At 48.8% G+C, this 19,871-nt stretch overlaps 3 protein-coding genes across 3 annotated transcripts; 2 read left to right on the forward strand and 1 right to left on the reverse strand.

The window, feature by feature from the left end:
- The first annotated feature begins 4,697 nt into the window (after positions 1 to 4,697).
- On the forward strand, positions 4,698 to 9,608 carry LOC120702796 (pyrophosphate-energized vacuolar membrane proton pump-like). The gene is made up of 8 exons (XM_039986742.1): positions 4,698 to 5,153; positions 6,631 to 7,205; positions 7,324 to 7,703; positions 7,780 to 7,866; positions 7,977 to 8,307; positions 8,416 to 8,826; positions 8,909 to 8,968; positions 9,057 to 9,608. The coding sequence occupies exons 1-8, from the start codon at positions 4,916 to 4,918 to the stop codon at positions 9,261 to 9,263; spliced, it is 2,289 nt and encodes a 762-aa protein (XP_039842676.1). The 5' UTR covers positions 4,698 to 4,915; the 3' UTR covers positions 9,264 to 9,608.
- Positions 9,609 to 10,032: 424 nt separating this feature from the next.
- Positions 10,033 to 13,657, reverse strand: LOC120702797 (heparanase-like protein 3). Its single transcript, XM_039986743.1, has 9 exons — positions 13,274 to 13,657; positions 13,101 to 13,137; positions 12,815 to 12,998; positions 12,585 to 12,733; positions 11,956 to 12,189; positions 11,689 to 11,878; positions 11,478 to 11,603; positions 11,065 to 11,164; positions 10,033 to 10,957 (listed from the first exon to the last, which is right to left on the reverse strand). The coding sequence occupies exons 1-9, from the start codon at positions 13,493 to 13,495 to the stop codon at positions 10,484 to 10,486; spliced, it is 1,716 nt and encodes a 571-aa protein (XP_039842677.1). The 5' UTR covers positions 13,496 to 13,657; the 3' UTR covers positions 10,033 to 10,483.
- Positions 13,658 to 18,198: 4,541 nt separating this feature from the next.
- On the forward strand, positions 18,199 to 19,306 carry LOC120701818. The gene is made up of 2 exons (XM_039985634.1): positions 18,199 to 18,659; positions 18,690 to 19,306. Exons 1-2 carry the CDS (start codon positions 18,372 to 18,374, stop codon positions 19,014 to 19,016), a joined length of 615 nt encoding a protein of 204 aa, XP_039841568.1. The 5' UTR covers positions 18,199 to 18,371; the 3' UTR covers positions 19,017 to 19,306.
- The last annotated feature ends 565 nt before the right edge of the window (positions 19,307 to 19,871 follow it).

Raw genomic sequence — 19,871 nt, forward strand, 5'->3', positions numbered from 1 at the left:
TCGCGTCGCGTCGCGTGCGCCCGCCCTCTGGCTGCCTGACGGCCGCTGCCTTTCTCGGCGCGGCGGGATGCGGAACGGGCGCCTCGTCGACAGCGATGTCCCTCCGTTTGGCGCTTTGCGGGCGGGGTGACCACGTTATCGCGCGGCCTCGGCGTCCGCGCCGCGCCTGCCCTGATGCCATGCCAGCTGCCTGCAGCACGAACGGCCCGCACGTTCACATCAGGGTATCGGTGGAGGAGTTCATGGAAGGAGCAGGAACGCTGGAACGGCCGCCCGTTCGGTTGGCTACGAACTTGCTGCCGAGGCCAACCCAATCCGGCAATCCCATCTGTGACTTGCTAGTTGCTACAGTTCATCCGCGTGGCGCGAGTGTTACTCCTATCCGTTCACCGGTTCCTAGATTTTTACCCCTTTTGAACGGAAGGCATGTGCGTTCTGGGCGCGCGACGGCGCGAGGCGAGGCCGCCCACTCGCCATCCTCGCCACCGCGAGCGGCCGGGCGAGTCAGCTTGCGCAGCGCCATACACCGATGCACACGTATGGTCAGGTCTAGCAGTAACAGGGTAGTAGATGCTCTGCCAAGACCCAGGCGCCCTCGGCCCATAACTTGGGCACGCACCACATGCAGCAACCAGCCAATGCCATGTTGCCCCCCTTGTCGCCTCGCCCTCGCGGAATCGCTCTCGGCTCGGCTCGGTGCCGGCGGCGCAACTCGTAGCCCGACGCCGAAGGAAGACCGGCACCGGACGGAACGCGGCGCGGATCCGCCGAGGAGGCGCCGCCCCGGGCCGCCCGATCGCATCACCCGCGGGTGTTACGGCGGGATCCCGCGGCGCGGCGTGGCGCTGGCGCCCCACTGCCCCCTGGGCCTGTCCCCGTGTCCTCCCGTCCTGTCCGCGCGGGCAGGCGAGCGTGGCGGCGGCACGCCGGAGCACATGCCAGGAGCGGCCCCTGCCCTGCCCGGTCGCGACCTGAAGCTCTCTTGCCCGCCTCGCATTGGCCCGGCGGGGCGGATCCGCCGGGCCCCCTCCGCGCAGCACCAAGCCACCAGCCGAGCCCCCCAACCCAATCATGCGGGAAAAAGTCTATATCACCCCCTTAACTATGGGTTGGTCTACATAACCCCCCAAACTATGAAATCGTCTATATTACCCCTAAACTTTTCAAAACCGGTCAAATTACCCCCTAAATCAGTTTTGAAAAATCATAGTAAATCACAGAAAAATCATAAAATAGAAAATCAAATTGTGTTAGACTCCAAATGAGTAGATCTACACAATGAACATATAATATGGTATGCTTTAGTACAATTTTTTATAGCTATGAAGAAAAACATAGATCTAAAGCTACAGCAAAAAAATTGTACTAAAGCATACCATATTATATGTTCATTGTGTAGATCTACTCATTTGGAGTCTAACACAATTTGATTTTCTATTTTATGATTTTTTTGTGATTTACTATGATTTTTTAAAACTGATTTAGGGGTAATTTGACCGGTTTTGGAAAGTTCAGAGGGTGATATAGACGATTTCATAGTTTGGGAGGTTATGTAGACCAACCCCATAGTTGAGGGGGTGATATAGACTTTTTCCAATCATGCGCGTCACGCGCGTGCCGGGTTGCCACTTGCCAGCCGCGCGGTGGCGTGGCGAGCTGCTGTGCTGCCTAGCTAGCGCCTAGCTAGCTAGCGCGAGGCTGGTGGACGACGGTATCCCAAGCCAAGCTGCCGCCGTGCCGAGTGTCGGTCGGTCTTTGTTTGCCCTGATGGGTAGTAATTTTTCCTGCTCATCATTCCGGGGCTTTGCTGTCGACATCCTCCACATGGCCTGGACAGCAAATTTGTGCGTGCGCGCGAGCGCGCGCGGGGGCGATGGGATCGAGCCAGCGTGGCGCGTGGTGGGGGAACATGGACTTGCCGAGTATGGCGGAGATGGACTTTTTAATTCGCGTCAGCGATGGAGCACGGTGTACCGTGTACGTACTAAATTTCCTTTTTCGGGTGAAAAAAAGGAACGAGTTTGCGAGTGTATCTAATTTGGTGTTTATTTATTTGTAAAACTATGGAGGTCTTTTAGTTTGTTGCTGAAACAATGATTCGGCCCTGCACAAAATAGGGATTGGTGCGTCTAATATATTGCGTCTTTTTAGCTTGTTCCTACAATTCCAACTATTTTAGTTTGCGCGCATCATATGATACCAATCGTTTCAAAAAAAAAGGTGTTTTTGTTTGCGGCTTTGACAATTAATTCTGTGTAGCTACCTCAAAAATTAGTACTAGAATAGGAACATCAGAATTAGTACTAGAAAAAAAATTGTTGCTGAATCAATGATGCAGTCATGCGCAAATAGGGATGGGTGCATCTAGTTTATCACGGGATTGCATCCTATCATTCCAATTGTTTCTACGATTATAACGAAATTAGTACCAGAATAAGAGCGCAGAAATGTTAAGGCAAAAAAACTTTTTACCGGATATATTACTATTTTCACTTGTGATGTGACTAAACAAGGAGTCCAGTACCTTTTTCCCCCCCAGCCTGGAAAGGTAGTAATCCATGCCCTTTTCACCTCTTAAAGTTGTGGTGAGTTCATTAACTCTTAAGTGATAGAATTTCTACTTGTGTATTGTAAATAATATCACGAATTCCATTTCTAGTAAGTAAATGAGAAATTTTATGATTGGAATAAATAAGGGTCGTTCGTCGCTCTAAATTTAATGGTTAAGATATTTGATGATAACATATATCTCAACAACATCATTTTTTCATGAAAGCGCCTCTAGTTAAATTGGTTAGGTGGGAGCAAATTTTAGATCGTGCCTAAAAAAATCCCCCTCACTGGCATGGCCAAGATTTGGAAGATTTCCTCGATTGGGAAGCTGGTTGCCTCCCCATAATGAAATATGATGCGGTGGTCATACCTCCGGTCGAGTTTTTTTTTTAAAAAAAACAACAATCATTTTCTTCTCAATTCATCATACGTACAGAAAATCTGCTATTACAAATGGGTACAAAGCTCTGTCAGTCGGTTTATTCACAACCATAAATGCACCGCACTAGTGGAAGCTTTCACATAGTCATCATTTACTCGACCATGTTAGTGCAAACTGAATGGTGTGCTCGTGAGAAGGCCATGCATGGAACTAGCGTAACAACCACTCAAAGACATTAGACATCTCACTAGCCACGCCCCCATAACACAAAAAAGTACACCGGTTAGGTCAAATAAAGGGTTTTTGCGTCCAGTGCTACGGAACATATATCCATGTTGCAGCCAAGGGAATTAAAAACGAGGACCAACCAATGCAACCGCCTTCTCAAATATCTTTGGTACTAGCAATTAACAGCACAAAAAGGGCCTGCTTGGTTGTGTTTGCTACGTGCAACCACTGAATTATGGAGCGCCATCAGCGAGCTAGCAGTAGCAGTAGGATGAAGGATCCCCATCAAGCATTAGAGTGCACCGAACGGCGGCCCAGCTGTAGGAGAAAGGCCTCCTTAAACTAACTGCTCATCAGTCGGTGGACGTGCACCCCATAACTTCCAAACTTGCTGCTGTTGAGACAGCTCCATGGCTTTATGGGAAAATGTACAAAGGTGAATTGATTTTGGAATTGTGATGCGTACGCGCGAGCATGTTTTCAATTTTTAGAACACTCGAAAATAAACGAACTTTTGACCTCCTAGAATAACCACTCTGAAAAACTGAAATTTTGTGTTGTCATCATGTCATAGCACAAGAGGTCACGTCGGTTCTCGCCATGTAAATTGGTGAAGGTGATGCAGAGATGGTGCGTGTAGGACTAGTAATTCGAGAGGCATGATGACTTGATGAGGGTGAGTTATGGACACAAAAAAAAATGATAATAATGAATTGCACTTTTAGGACAGAAAATCTGGAAAAAAAATATAAAGGTGTGTTGCTAGTGTGGATCCTTCAATTTGGTTGCAAGTGCAAAGTGGTGAAGAAGGGACGTGAGCATCCGGAGCCCAACCATTCCTGTCCTTCAACTCGCCAGGTAGTAATTACAACAACAAGAGGTCTTCAATACAATTATTTGATTTCTTCCTTTCGTGTAGAACCCTAAATGTGACTATTGATAGGCATAATCATTTTTGTGAGCGTGGTTAAATCCATCTAAGAGAACCCTAACAAGGGTTGTGGTTCTGGAGCACACAAATTTGATCGGAAGCATTGTGATCAATCGATAGATGCACTTAGGTATCAATTTTTTCAAATATCTCAGTGCACAATGCTCGTCGAAATTACAGTCGACAGGATGGGTTTGCCACCTCCTCCCTCCCCTATCTTCTCTCTCCTCGCTAGCTAGTGCATCCGCTCTTCCATTTTTCTTGGCTTCATCATCATCGTTAGATTATGTTGGGAAGATTAAGTAAACACGTCGCCAAAGCAGTGCCAAGATCCGTAGCTTATCCAAATTCTGAACACAATTTACACGTCAGTGCAAGCTCACTCCCTCACCTTACCTTACCGGTCCAGATCTTTCCTGCCTATCAAAGGAAATAAAAGATAAAGATATTTATTCCCGGGCCCACCTGCCATCCCGGGCCAGCAAAAGCGCAAAAAATTTCCAGCCCACCACACCGCACCGCACAAGACAACAACGAGTGACCACCACACAGGGTGACGCAACTTTACACATAGCCCCTCCGGGTCTCCCGCATTCACAGCCCGCCCCCGGCTTCTCTCTCCTCCCCCGCCACCACCACCTCCTCCTCCCCACTCCTCGGCCACACGGTCGCGCCCGCTATTTAAAAGCGTGCGCCCCGAACACAGGGGAGCGTGCAGAGCGAGACGCGTCGTCCCTCCCCACCCCCGCCGCCGCCGCCTCGCGCCCGTGCGTTCCTTCCCCACCCGCGTAGGGTTAGGGTTTGCTTTGGTCCCCGCCGCCATGGCGATCCTCTCGGCGCTCGCGACCGAGGTGCTCATCCCCGTCGCCGGCGTCATCGGCATCGCCTTCGCCGTCGTGCAGTGGGTGCTCGTGTCGCGGGTGAAGCTCTCCCCGGCCGCGGCCGCCGCGGGCGGCAGCAAGAACGACTACGGCGACTACCTCATCGAGGAGGAGGAGGGGCTCAACGACCACAACGTCGTCGTCAAGTGCGCCGAGATCCAGAACGCCATCTCCGAAGGTGAGGGAGCAGGGCCTCTCAGATCTGTGCGCTGCCGCTCGGTTCGTTTAGATCTGCGCATTTCGTGCAATCGTGCCGGAGGCCGCGTATTTTTTCCTCTCTCTCTCTCTCTCTCTCTCTCTCTCTCTCTCTCTCTCTCTCGCGCGCGCGCGCGCGCGAGATTTTCTCCAAAGGCGAGCGAGATCTCTGGGATCAAATGTTAAGGCTTTTGCTGGCCGTTCCTTTCATTAGTAAATTTATTAATTAACACTTGTCTGACGCTAAAGTTCCAAATTTAGCATGGGGTGAGCTAGCTAAAACATCATTCTAATTTTTCTAATTTCTGTCCACCCTCTCCCCGTCCATAGCGGCTTTCTAAATAGATGAAAAATCGTGAAGAAATTTTTGCCGAACTGAGATTACTGTCGGATTAGATATTTTCAGTGGAGGACAAATCGTTCTGTGGGGGGAGTATTTGGCACCTTTACGGTGTGGGGGCTGCCAAATGCTGTTCCCTTTTCCTTTCCAAACTTTGTACTTTGTGATATTTTTCAGGCGCTCTTGGCACCTGTCCCAAATCTGGGATTTTTCAAGTGGGGGCTCATGTGATGTGTTACTGTTGTTTTGCTAGAATTCGATTCACGGGCCCCAAGTGGGGCTCGCGAATAATTTTTCTCCTCCCGGGGACGTGTAAATCTGGGAATTGGCTTTAGGTGCCTGTAGTTGGTGGTGCTGAATCTGAACTTTGATAGGGAGTTCTTTAATACCTTGAGCGGTGCTCTTGCCCTGTGTCGTTTCTGTCGTGGAGATGCAGTTGCTTTCAGCTGAGCCGTGTAGATCTTGTAACTTGGTAGTGGAAGGTGCGTGATGGATCTGTCTCTAATCAACTAGAGTATATCTGCACACTAAGTAGACTACAGAGTGCCATTTGGCCGTGACTTAAGCTTACTATAATTATTAACTGGAATCTAAATGTCCTAGTGTTCGGTAGATCTGGACCTTGAAGGCCTGGTTCTTGGATAAGGACATCTGACATGTGTCACCAGTGTGTCAATTGTTCCCTGTTTTTCTTCTGAGCTTCCCAACCAGATCGGCATGGATGGCCTAGTGCTCCCAGATACGTGTCCAATCCATGGGTTTTGTTTCAACGTGTCACCAATCTTGACACGCTGTGTTTTTTTTCCTCCTTGTGATTGAGATGGAGACACGGAAGGTGAACACTTTTGGAGGTACCTGCTTGGGGGTCATGGGTTTGTGACTTCCCTGGGTTGTTGACAAATGGCTGTTGGATGTGTCAGTCTGTAGACTTAAGATAAGATAGGACCGACAGTTGTACTTTTCTTTCTGCTGTTTGCTTGATCAAGCGTGCATTTGTATTGTTAGTTTCCATGTGCATCGTAATCTAATCTTGCATTATGTTATAGTTACTGCTCTTTACATCCTAGTGACTCTAATCACCTGATCTATATTTGACAAGTGTCTTCTCTTTGATGAGCAGGAGCAACATCGTTTCTCTTCACGGAGTACCAATATGTTGGTATTTTCATGTCGATCTTTGCTGTTGTCATCTTTCTCTTCCTTGGCTCTGTTGAGGGATTCAGCACAAAGAGCCAGCCCTGCACCTATAGCGTGGGCAAGTACTGCAAGCCTGCCCTGTTCACTGCACTCTTCAGCACTGCATCCTTCTTGCTTGGAGCCATCACCTCTTTGGTCTCTGGTTTCCTTGGGATGAAGATTGCCACATATGCCAATGCCAGAACCACCCTGGAAGCTAGGAAGGGTGTTGGAAAGGCATTCATCACCGCGTTCCGCTCTGGTGCTGTTATGGGCTTTTTGCTCGCATCAAGTGGTCTTGTGGTTCTCTACATCACCATTAATGTATTTAAGTTGTACTATGGTGATGACTGGGAGGGTCTTTTCGAGTCTATCACTGGGTATGGTCTTGGTGGATCTTCCATGGCTCTCTTTGGAAGAGTTGGTGGAGGTATCTACACAAAGGCAGCTGATGTGGGTGCTGATCTTGTTGGCAAAGTTGAAAGGAACATCCCCGAGGATGATCCTAGGAACCCAGCTGTGAGTTTTCTTATCTCTGCTTTGGGGCTTACAATATTGATTTACAGACAATCCACTTACATAATGGCCATATGGCACTGGCATTTTTATTTCTGAACTTGTAAATCCTGTTTTGCAGGTGATTGCTGACAATGTCGGTGACAATGTTGGTGACATTGCTGGAATGGGATCCGATCTCTTTGGGTCATACGCGGAATCTTCCTGTGCTGCCCTTGTTGTTGCATCTATTTCATCTTTTGGAATTAACCATGATTTCACTGGGATGTGCTACCCATTGCTTGTGAGCTCTGTTGGGATCATTGTCTGCTTGATCACCACACTCTTTGCCACTGACTTCTTTGAGATCAAGGCCGTGAAAGAAATCGAACCTGCACTTAAGAAGCAGCTCATCATCTCCACTGCTTTGATGACTGTTGGTATTGCGATAATCAGCTGGTTGGCCCTTCCAGCTAAGTTCACCATCTTCAACTTTGGCACTCAGAAGGAAGTATCCAACTGGTATGTTAATGACAATCCTTGCTGTTTTTTTGTGGAATGTTCTCTCTTCTGACTGAATCGTCATGCGTCTTTGTAGGGGCTTGTTCTTCTGTGTTGCAATCGGTCTGTGGGCTGGTCTTATTATTGGTTTTGTCACAGAATACTACACTAGCAATGCATACAGGTAAGAATCCTGCCAGTCTATAGTTAGGTCCTACCAATCTCTAATTAGGTGATTATTTCATCATTTCTGTGATGCTGTTTGAACCTTGACATTATTTTTCTATATGGCAGTCCTGTGCAAGATGTTGCAGATTCCTGCAGAACTGGTGCTGCCACCAATGTCATTTTTGGTCTTGCTCTAGGATACAAGTCAGTTATCATTCCAATTTTCGCCATTGCTGTCAGCATCTATGTCAGTTTCTCTATTGCCGCAATGTATGGCATTGCCGTTGCTGCCCTTGGTATGCTAAGCACAATCGCAACTGGCCTTGCTATTGATGCTTATGGTCCCATCAGTGACAATGCTGGTGGCATTGCTGAGATGGCTGGAATGAGCCACAGAATCCGTGAGAGAACTGATGCTCTTGATGCTGCTGGTAACACAACTGCTGCTATTGGAAAGGTAAAGTTATTATTTGTGTTGGATGACTGGATCATATCAATTATATTTGATGGTTAACAAGGAAGCTATTGTGCTAGTCTGGTAACTTATTTCTGTATCCTTCTGCAGGGATTTGCCATTGGATCAGCTGCTCTTGTCTCCCTGGCCCTTTTTGGTGCCTTCGTGAGCAGGGCTGGAGTGAAGGTTGTCGATGTCCTCTCCCCCAAGGTATTCATTGGCTTGATTGTTGGAGCCATGCTTCCGTACTGGTTCTCTGCCATGACCATGAAGAGTGTTGGAAGTGCTGCTCTGAAGATGGTTGAGGAGGTCCGCAGGCAGTTCAACACCATTCCTGGGCTGATGGAGGGAACTGGCAAACCTGACTATGCTACCTGCGTTAAGATTTCTACTGATGCTTCCATCAAGGAGATGATCCCCCCGGGTGCTCTGGTCATGCTCACACCCCTCATTGTTGGAACCTTCTTTGGTGTGGAGACCCTCTCTGGTGTTCTTGCTGGTGCCCTGGTTTCTGGAGTGCAGGTGCGTGTCACTTCGTAATACTCTCTGTGTACTTCTGTGTGTTCACTGGTTCAATGGTTTCTGACGTTAAAATCTACGATAGATTGCCATCTCTGCTTCCAACACTGGTGGCGCATGGGACAATGCCAAGAAGTACATTGAGGTAAGCACTCTGAAAAAGTCCTGGCTGAGCAATATGAGTCAGTATCTAAGGTCAGTGAATAATGTTTACATTATCTTGTTTGTTTCAGGCTGGTGCCAGCGAGCACGCAAGGACCCTGGGCCCTAAGGGATCAGACTGCCATAAGGCTGCTGTGATTGGTGACACCATCGGTGACCCCCTGAAGGACACCTCCGGCCCATCCCTCAACATCCTCATCAAGCTCATGGCCGTGGAGTCTCTTGTGTTCGCCCCCTTCTTTGCTACCCACGGTGGCCTGCTCTTCAAGTACCTGTAAGAGCCACATCAAGCGCAGAAGAAGTATACATTCAATCGATCCATGGGCATCTTGAATAACTCCTGCCAGATCACCAGTTCGCGTGTCGCACCCCGCATTGTGCGGCCGTTTTTTTGGTCTCATTATTTCAGGATTGCTGCTACTGTTGGTCTTTCTCTTTGGGCCTCCTGGAGGCGTTACCGTTAGCCTTACTCTTACTGCTTGTAGCTCCACGTAGAAGAGATGCCCTGCATCTGGCAAATTTTCTCAGTCCCTTGATGATGGCGATGATGTTGAAATCTTTGAACAATGATACATGATTGTTGCAGTGTACTGGTGATGAATCATATGGTCTGTTAATGGTTACCTGCTGTCTCATCATTCCAATGTTTATGCTGCATGCTATCGCGTGTAGTGTAAGCAATTCATTCCTTGCTGTTTGCATGCAGTGTTCAATTTCACTGCTGTTGCCAGCAAATCTGATAATTACAAACTGATTTGCTCATGGAAAAAAATGAAGCATCTTCAAACCCCTGCTTCATAAAGAACCTGAAACTTGTTTTCTACCTCTTTTTTCCGTCAAAATCAGTTTCTCATTCTTCAGTACACCACAATGTTCTAGATTTTCTTTCGTCTCGTTTGCTGCATATCTAGGGGTGTAAACTGGAGGTAATTAGATTCACCTCTAATCCTCTTTAGTTTAAATATATTTATACTGCTTTAAAATAAAATCTTATTTTTAAAAACAACATAAATATTTGAACTAAAGAGTGTTCGAGCTACATTCAAGGATCACCAATTTGCACCTCTGTGCACATCAACTTATGATCTTTTATGAGATAAAAAGAAGGCCCTTATGATCTTACATTAGACAATAAAAGCAAAATCTATAAAGTACTTAGGAACTCTTAACAAATTTCTTAATACTACCCTTAAACTCATTTTCATTTTTTCCGCCCTTTATAATTCTGTTTCATCCAATCAAGGAACCTGGTGACGCTGGAAAATAGCCTTTCCCCTTTAACATTGTTGATCATCATAATTCCTTCAACCTTTACCAATTTTCTTCTAAGAATATAGAGATGAAAACAATTATACCCTTGCATTGCATCCCTTTCTTTCGACAAGTGCCTTGCATCTCACTTCATCTTCCAGATGGAAAGCTTCGCTGTCCATCCATCATCACCAATCACCCCAAACCCACCCCCATTATTATGATCTACCCCATCTACTCCTAAGTCCTAACTACATGCCGGGGCATGGAAATGTGAAATCCGAGCGAACACGATGGAGTAGGGCGCCACGGCGATGGGCCGCGCCGCGTCCACCTTCACCGCCTCCAGCCTGGGGATGCTCCCGTCCGCGCCGGTGGCCAGGGCCTTGCCGTTCAGCAGCACCACCTGGCTCCTCAGGTCGCCGCCCTTGGGCGTGAGGTGGTACTCGTCTCTCGTGGCGCCGTCGGCCACCGCCGCGAAGCTGGGGGTGTGGGCGTGCCCGAAATTCCTGCCGTGCCTCCTCGCGCCGTGCTTGTGCTCACCGCCGCCGCCGCCGCCGCCGGCAGCTTGGTTTGTCACTGAGACCTGGGCCGTGGTGTAGCCCGTTCTTGCGACGTGCTTGTGCGCACCAGCGGCGGCGGCGGCGGCGGCATGAGCTGTCACTGAGACTTCAGTCTTGGTGTTGCCACTGAGGTTGATCAGCAGTAGAGTGATTCCTGGCTGAACGATGAACATGCAGGGGAGACAGTGAGCACGAATTCTCTAGGAGATAAATTTTTTTTATCGTTTTCTTGATGTTGCTGATGACGAGGAGCTGAATTCCTTACCGAATCTCTAGCGCAGTGGGCGTAAGCGCGGATCTTGTTGGTACCATTGAATGTTGTTGCTAGAACTTTGGTTCCCATCAGGCGATGCCACAGTAAAGCACTGCAGGGGGAAAAAGTTCAGGACAAAAAACAGGGTGGGGAAAGATCTGTCATTGAGGTGACAAACTGGCAATTTTGTTTGCTTTGCAATGCCAATTCTTAAATGGACATGAAGTAGCTGTTGGGTTTTAATCGGCTGGGTTAGCTCTATGCATTTAGAACAAAAGGATTATAGCTTGTTCAATGCATACAAGCTTGTTAGTATTCCAGCACAAGACAATTTTTTTTTTGTCAGTATACAAGGCAAGTTTTTCATCAAGTGCTTGTACCGGTTACTTGTTATAAAATCCTTGAAGAACATGACGCATTTTTACCTGTAATAGTCAGGGTTCGGTTGAAATGTTGTGGTGTTCAGCAGGCCGTAGTTGCCGCCAATCAAACTCTGTCTGCAGTAGCTCTTTGTGTCATACTTCGCTGACATCCCAAGCTGATCCAAAAACCTTGAAAAAACACCCGGAAAGATCTCGATAAAAACATCTTCAAGAACAGCTTCAGAATTCAACACCTGCAAACTGGTTTGCTTACCAGAAGCTGAACACAAATGCATCAGTGACAAGGTGGTGGCCGCTGTTGTAAGCCCCTCCAGCTTCCCCAACCCATGCGACGGTCGATGTCCCTGCGGATTTCAGTATCCCCTGAAGATTGCTGAATATGCTTATCATTCCGTCGAGGACCGACGGATTGAGGATCTTTTCAATCAGATTTGTATCCCTTCCTGCGATATCCAGCACATTTCACTTTCAGTTCCTGTATGCCTGAATCAAATGTATCCAGGAATAGCTGTGAGCATACCTGGTCCTAAGTTGTAGATGTGGTGGGTGATCACATTCAATAGATTTGGCTTGGTTTTGACGATAAGTTCTGTAAACCAGGCTGGGTCGAAAAATCCTCCAGGAGCAAGTACCAGCGACTTGGATGGATTGCTTCGGTATATGTCGTCGACTATTGTTTTCAGGGTGATCACATCTGCTGCATACTGGTCAGCTCCGATTCGGGTTCCAACTCCACTACCACTAAGTTCATTTCCTGCAAGGAGAGCACACTAGTTTCTCATGATTGAAATTGTATTGTATTTACCAATATTTTCAGAATTGCAGGCTCAAAGTGTTATCTATTTGGGTGTAAAAGCTGTGGATAATTGACAAAGCCTAACCACACATGCTGATGTCCTATAGATTGGACATGCCACATGTCGACATCAATATTTTCTGAAATAATTTCAGAGAACTAGAGATCATTGAAAGATGTTAGGACAGTTACTGTAGCGGTGTAGCCCTTCTCTGAAGATCGACATATCAAAAAGAGCCTTTCAGAAACAAGTTATGCAATAAATTCTCCTCTTTCATGCGAAACAGTACTGCCAAACGATTCATTTCGAAATAACTAGAACCAAGATCAAAATGCACACTAGAACATCATACCAAGCTCCCATCCATGAATATGGTAGCCCTTGTATGCAGTATACTGAATCAGCGATGCTGCATTGGTGTAATCCCATGGCCCTCCCATAGATCCATCCGGCAACTGGACCCGACCATTCATTGCGTTCAGCCCGAACACAATCTTGGCACTGCAATTGTGCAAAATTCACTGAATTTTCAGTACTGATGCGACTCAACCGGAAAAGAGCAGGCCGAATCGCCGAACTCACCCGGATTTCTGGAAGAATGAGTTGAGCTCGTCCCACCGGCGCAGGGGCAGGCATCCCTGAGTGAAGCCGAACATCTCCGAGTCGTTCTTGGCGAACGGCGTGCACGGCTGCCGGAGGTCGGCGGTGCCGTACAACACCTTGTCCTGCAGCGAGCCTCCCAGCCGGAGCTTCAGCGGCGAGAACGCTGAAACAAAATTCACCGCCGCATTGACAAAGGAAACGGGATATATATACTAGTAAAGCTTCGACCTCAACGGAGCGGCGGCGGAAGCCGGCCGTCGCCTACCTCTGACGGCATTGAGCAAGACCTTGTTGGAGAGATCCTGCAAGGAGAGGACGGAAGCAAACTGCGTGTCAACATCTCGCCGCGTCCATGGACCACCAAGAATTCCGGACGGGAATGGAGGAAGGAGGAGAGTTGCCTCGGCGGCCGGCGGTCCCCAGCACGGCGCCACTCACCAGGTTGAGCAGGCCGGCGCGGCCCCAGGCGCAGGTGCCGTAGTCGCACTTGTCCGGCGGCCACCAGTCCAGTGTCGCGCACACGAAGTCCTCCCCCGTCGCCGCGATGGCGCGCCGGCCATCCACGACGGCCACGGCCGCCGACGCCGCGGCGCCCAGCCGCAGCAGCAGCGCCGCCGAGAGCCACACGGCTCCGAGAAGCCGCAACCCCGCCGCGGCCATGCCCGGGCAATGCCCCTTCAGAGGGCCGAGCAGGCAGCCGTGCCCAGGTCCAGCCGAGCCTAGGCCTAGTCCCCCCGGGGGGCGAGGAAGGAGGAGGAGGGCAGAGCACGCGGGAGGAGGGACACGCTGCCGCCTGCCTGCCTGCCGCCCACCCGCACCCGCACCCGGCACCCCCGGCTAAATAGTAAATGCTAGCGGCCAAAGAGGCCAAGGCATGGAGGCGGGCGGCCGAGGCATGCCAGGTCGGGGCCTGGCAGCGCGGGGGGGCACGGGCACCGCGCGACGCGGCCGCCACCCCGAGCTCTCGCTGGCTGGCTGGCTCCTGCCCCAGGCGGCAGGCGCGGCGCACGGCGCGTGACGCGGTAAGCCCGGCGGCCGGGCCGGCGGTTTCCGTTTTTCCGTTGTGGCTAGCAGTAGCGCGCGGTCAGACAGAGCTCGCGGCCCGCGAGCCAGGTCGCGGAGCTCAGGTTTTGACCGGGGGATCGAGGCGAGGCCGCTGGGTTGGTTTCCTGCGGCGAGCCGGAGCCACTGGTTGCGGCCGCGCTGGCAAGCCGTGGCGTGGCGCGGCGGGGCAGCGGCGGTGCGGGATAGGCGGCCGGAGTAATGCCAAGATGCTGGGGATTCATCCGCCGTGATGTCTTGTTGCTGCAGCGCCGCACGGGCACGGCATGGTTCCGTGTTTGGTTTCGTCCTGCCGCCGCCCGCCGGCGCCAATCTTTTTTTGTTTGAAACTTTTTTTTAAAAAAAACGAACCCGGCGCCAATCTGCAGGAGCAGTAGAGTTCATTGGCGTACGAGTGAGAATCGACAAGGGGAGGAGTTTGCCGCTTTGTTGGCATTCTTCTTGAGATGTGTGGCGCGTGAGCTGCATCGCGAAATGGGCGTCTGCATTCTTCTTCAGATTGTGCTTAGAAGAAATGTGCTTAGAAGAAGGCTAATAATAGAACTAACTCTAAGCCTTTAATGTCCTAGATTATCTGCAACCAACCAATCAGTCCACTCATATAGTCATACAATAGTTGGCTCATAGCAAGAGCTAATAAAAAACGAATTACTTAAAAGGTGGCTCATAGCTAGAGCTATTTATTTAAATAATTAAAAACGCCTTATAGCTAGAGCAAAAAAAAAAGTTGAATTCACTCCCTCCGTTAAGAATTATAGACGACTTTCCTATATAATCCAGATATCTAGGTGCTATGTATCTAGAAAAGCTAAAATAATCTACAATTTACAACGGAGAAAGTATATCTAATAAAAAGGTTGGTTCATAATTAGGGTATAAAGATGAATAGTTAAAAATTGGCTCATAGTTATTCCTCAAAAATGAATTGGCTAATAGTTAGGGCTCAAAAAAAGGCCGAATAGTTCCCTTAAAACGTACATCTAATAAAAAGCTGATCATAGCTACAGCCAATAAAATGCCGAATAGTTAATCGGTGGCTCGTCTATGATACAGGATACGGCTACTGCACAATGCGCAATGGGCAAAGCTTGGACAGAGAAAATGGTTGAACAAGAGTCAATTCAGCCCGGGGCCCTGTTTAGTTCTTAAAAATTTTCTACAGTATCCATCACATCGAATCTTCGGACACATGCATGGAGCATTAAATGTAGTTGAAAAAATAATCAGATGAATCTTTTAAGCCTAATTAGTTTGTAATTGAATATTATTTGTCAAGTAACAACGAAATGTGATACAGTAAAAATTCAAACTTTTTCACCAATTAAACACACCCTGAGCACTGCCACTGCCCTTCATCAGAGACATGATTAAAAAGAAAAGGAAAAAAAGGAACTTGATTGGACAGAGCTGGGGAAGGCTGCGTGTGGTACACCATTTCCACTGGTCCTCTGCTCCCTGCTACTTGCCATCTCCCTCCCCCAGCTGGGGTTGCCCATCCATTCCCGGAACGACCCTACACTACACCGTGCATGGATGTGGCCCGTCGCGGCTTCGCTTTCCTTGTGGGCGCGAGATGGCTCATAATGGCCACTCGGTGACAACGGCTCGGCAGGCTAGGGTTCTTGGCTCGGAGGATATTTTGATGGGATCCAGATCTGGACGAGCATGGTTTTCGCGCGAGTTGTGAGTTGTAGGGCCTCCTGAATTTAGTCTTGATCGACAGTAAACTTGCTATTCCTCTGAAAATGTTTGACATGAAGGTAGGTACATGTGTTGTCTGTTCCCCTTATTGATCAAGGCAATGGCAATCTCCCAAAGAAACATGCAGTTTTTGGTCCGATGCGCACGGAACAGGTCGTGGTGGAATGCAGGAAAGACCCGGTACTAGGTTTGCGTTGCTTTGGGTGTCCTAGTTTCTATCGAGCAATGGGCATGCGATCTGCAGTTACTGGAATGTAGCTTCCAAGAGGAAATCACCAGCTTTGTTTCGGTTCACAGGTTGGCAAGTTTGCTATAGATGGATATGGACAACACTTGTTGTAATCTACTACTTGTGGTCACTGGTCAGGTTCAGAAAGTCTCGCTTGGTTAGCAATGGAAAGGCCAAAAATGGCCAGGCTGTTTCACATCCCCCCCCCCCCACCCCCCCCCCCCCCCCCCCCCACACACACATCTGACTATACGTTTTTGTTCACTTTTTTCTTTTGACAGAGACACTCTAACTCGGTCACGAATCAGGAGGCTTCGGTTTGGAGTTTAGTCTGTTTAAGAACAAGGAGAAAGTCCAACTACTACCTCTAACTGAAGCGGAAGGAACGTACATCTGTTGGGCTAGCCCATTACTGAGGACATGTTTAATTGAAAATGATGAGACAGATCTTTTAAGTTTAATTAGTCCATAATTAGATATTAATTGTTAAATAATAACAAAAGTGCTACAGTATCAAACCCTAAAATTTTCATGAACTAAACAAAGCCTGATACCGACGATTTCCGAAAGCCAACGTTACATGTGGAAGGATTCTATCTACGCAGAGTACAATGATGTGAAATGTCCAATGTGCATGCAAATTCAAAAATTTTAAAAAGCAATAAGTATTAAATCAAGCATCCAAAATAAATTTAGTTTGCACTATTGTCCTATTGTCTTTCTTATGCCAAGATCTTCAAAATAAGACCACATATGTCTATGTTTGCATGATATTTCAAAAAATAACTTTTAAGTACTAAATATTTAATTCATGCTACTAGGAACAAATATTTTAACAACACGAACAAATAATTATTATGATGAACAAAAAGTTAAACATGACGCACAAATAATAATGTACTACGAACAAAATATTAAACATCACGAACATTTGATTCTATAGGATAAATAATAGAAATGAATATTGCGAACAAATGAATCAATATAACCGAACACTTTAATTTACAAAAGAGAACAAATGATTAGACACTGCGAACAAATTAGTTACACATAGAAAAATAATTTTACATAAAACAAATGCATCTATATCACAAGAAATAATTCTTATAAGCATATATACACGTGCTAAACAAGTAAGGATATAAATGAAATAAATAATTTCACACATCAATTATAAATATACAATACAAATAAATTAGTATACATTAAATATCACTTGCTATTACATCTGAATAACTTATAATACATACTTTCAATCAAACAATTTATAATATTTAATGGAATAATAAATATATTGTAAAATAATAAAATTTGATCATTTGAAAAATTCTAAATGTACTAAAAGTATTTTTTTCATTACTAGAAGAAATATAATGTATGAAGAGATAGTAATCTTTTATTTCAAAGGATTACTAGATTTTCATTATGCAAACGATTATGAATTTATGTAGATACTATTATAAATAAATAAAAATGAATGACATGAATTATAAAATAGATAAAAATATCCACTCGAAGAATGTATAAGTTAAATAAGTAAATAAGAGGAAAAAATAAAATTAGATTGAAAAGATTTATAGAATGAATAGAAGAATGTAGCTTAAAGTGGAAAATGAGCAAAGAAAAAGGAACTAGTAACGGAATAAAAAGAGGGGAAAAACATGGAGGAAAAAATATAAAAACAAAAGAAGAAACAAGAGGCGCATCCTTACCTTTCACTTCGTCATGGTGATTTCGGCCTCGACAGACCAGCGATAGCCTGGCCCATGCAGCATGCAGCGGATAGCGTAGCGCACATAATTTCCATATTGGGCTGTGATAGCTGATTAGAATATGATATTGGGCCGAATTAGATCACATACGTATAATAGTTTTCTTGAGGCGATGGGTGTAAGAATTGTAGCTTGAGCGATGTATATCCGTGGCGCTCCAGATAACCCTTAAACTACAAAATCATTTACTTGACCTCCTGAATTTCTAAAACCAGATAATACGAGCACCAGTGCCGAGTGAAGGGCACAAATTCTAGTGGGTATGTTCTACCACAAGAAATCTTACCCGAGGTAGGCTCAGTTTTTGAATTCCTAAAATCGTCTACTTAAGCTTATACTGCGTTGGGCTGGGAACGAGGCAGAAGAGACCGGCCCAAGGCCTCGCTTCGCGCCCGTGCTGACTGCTGCTGGGCTCCTGCGCGCCGGGCCTAACGACTCGCCGCCGGTTCGGGCCTTTCGCTGTCTCCCGGATTCGCTGACGGTGGCCCGACCCGACCTGCGAGCGCATCACGCGCCGGCGGATCCGCCCCGACGCAGCCGCCGCCGTCTGATCTGATCCCCGCGAAACGGGTGGGTGTGCTCTTCCGTGGGTGGGCGGCCCACCAATCTGAGTCACCAGCAACCTCGCCCGCCTGTGTTTAACTCCGCCCGCCGGCCCACGTGACGCCGCCACACCGGATCGCGCGCCCGCCCGCGTGCCGCCGCGGCCTTGCCTTCCTTATTGCCGGCCGCCCGGGCTCGCCGCGCGCCGCCGCGCCGAGCCGAGGGGACGATGGACTGGTACGCGTGGCTGTGCCGGGCGGGGCTGCACCCGGACGTGGCGCTCGAGTACGCGCTCCTCTTCGCGCGCAACGAGCTCGGCGCCGGCGACGTGCGCCACCTCGACCACGAGGTGCTCGCCTCCATGGGCGTCGCCGTCGCCAAGCACCGCATCGAGATCCTCAAGCTCGCCAGGCGGGAATCCTCCTCCTCCTCCGGCGCCGCCCTCCCGTGGCGCGCCACCCGGCTGCTCGCCGCGGCCGTGCGCCGCTCCGCGCGGTCCGCGCTCGGCCGCCTCCGCGCCTCCGCCGTCGCGTCCCGCGGCCGCTAGGACCGGGCCGCCGCCGTCCACGCCCTCGCCACGCCGCGGCACTGCGGTGGCTGGGGCTGGGGCGCGATTGTCGCGTCGCCCGTGGCGGCGGCGGCGCGCGGCGGGGTCGGGAAGCCGCCGCTGCCGCTGCCGATGGTGCTGGCGCAGGTGAGCAGCCCCGTCGTGCTCACCAGCAGCTGCGCGGCGACGGTCAAGGCGCTGCCCGCGCCGCCCGATCCCGGCCACGGGCACGGCGGGGAGGAGTCCGACGGCGACGGGGAGGAGGAGATGGACGGCGGCGAGGAGATGCGGTGGGAGTCCATGTTCCAGGATCTCAAGCCCACTTAGCCGGGGCCACCCACGCTAGCCAAGTGCGCCGCGCAGCTGCTGCCTGCCGGCCGGCCGGTGCCTACCTGCCGCCGTCCTGCCGTGTACGTGCAGCGAGCGACGGCGACGAGGCACCAACTCTCCGGTGCACGGTGGCCACTGGCCAGTGACAGCGCTCACTAGTTTACTACCAACCAGCTGCTCTGCTCTGTGTGTTGCAACCGTGTAAATATCAGTGTGAAAAAGAAGAAGACTAAGAAAAAATCCATGCCTGTAAAATTTTCATCTGGGAATCGATCCATGTTCTCGCACGCACGGGCGCTGTAGCATTGTGTTCCTTGCGCCGTTCGTTGATGGTGCTGGTCGCGACTCGCGAGTGCCTGCAGGATCTTGTATTTTTGTTCCTGCTGCAAAGTATTTTAAGGGGCTATCCGTCAGTCGTCGTCAGTGCAGGCGTGCAGCTGTGCCTGTAGAGCCGTGACAACGGGACGGAATGGTGGCCATTCAGGCCATGCTTGAAACCCAAACAAAACAAGGGTGGCGCCAAAACGAGCCGGGGGTTTCGGATCGGATCTGATGAGGCAGTGTGACGCTGTAGGCTGTACTGACAGCCGGTCCACTCAAAGAGGTTCAAAGTTCAAACTGGGGACACGGCGTCCGGAATACATGTGTATAGATCTGTCGTCTTCAGGGAAGTTCAGCTGGCTGCTGGCCAACCCTGGTCAGATCTGAACTACTTCCAGTTCAAAAATTTCAGTGCTGATGTTGGCATGTTGCCCACGCCAACCACTGCCCTAAATCTAGGCAATGAGATGAGCAAATCCTCCACATGGTTTGATCGAGACCTGGGACGCGCATTCTTCTATATTTTCAAAA

This window comes from Panicum virgatum, chromosome 4K (genome assembly GCF_016808335.1).
Source record: "Panicum virgatum strain AP13 chromosome 4K, P.virgatum_v5, whole genome shotgun sequence".
Classification (NCBI taxonomy): domain Eukaryota; kingdom Viridiplantae; phylum Streptophyta; class Magnoliopsida; order Poales; family Poaceae; genus Panicum; species Panicum virgatum.

Excerpts from the sequence above, each read along its gene's own strand:
- LOC120702796 (XM_039986742.1), top strand. The coding sequence starts at position 4,916 with ATGGCGATCCTCTCGGCGCTCGCGACCGAGGTGCTCATCCCCGTCGCC. Across the intron at positions 5,154-6,630 it reads CCAGAACGCCATCTCCGAAG|GAGCAACATCGTTTCTCTTC; the intron begins GTGAGGGAGCAG and ends TTTGATGAGCAG. Across the intron at positions 8,308-8,415 it reads CAACTGCTGCTATTGGAAAG|GGATTTGCCATTGGATCAGC; the intron begins GTAAAGTTATTA and ends ATCCTTCTGCAG.
- LOC120702797 (XM_039986743.1), bottom strand. The coding sequence starts at position 13,495 with ATGGCCGCGGCGGGGTTGCGGCTTCTCGGAGCCGTGTGGCTCTCGGCG. Across the intron at positions 12,190-12,584 it reads TATTCATGGATGGGAGCTTG|GAAATGAACTTAGTGGTAGT; the intron begins GTATGATGTTCT and ends CTCTCCTTGCAG. Across the intron at positions 10,958-11,064 it reads CCCACTGCGCTAGAGATTCG|CCAGGAATCACTCTACTGCT; the intron begins GTAAGGAATTCA and ends TTCATCGTTCAG.
- LOC120701818 (XM_039985634.1), top strand. The coding sequence starts at position 18,372 with ATGGACTGGTACGCGTGGCTGTGCCGGGCGGGGCTGCACCCGGACGTG. Across the intron at positions 18,660-18,689 it reads CCGCGCTCGGCCGCCTCCGC|GACCGGGCCGCCGCCGTCCA; the intron begins GCCTCCGCCGTC and ends CGCGGCCGCTAG.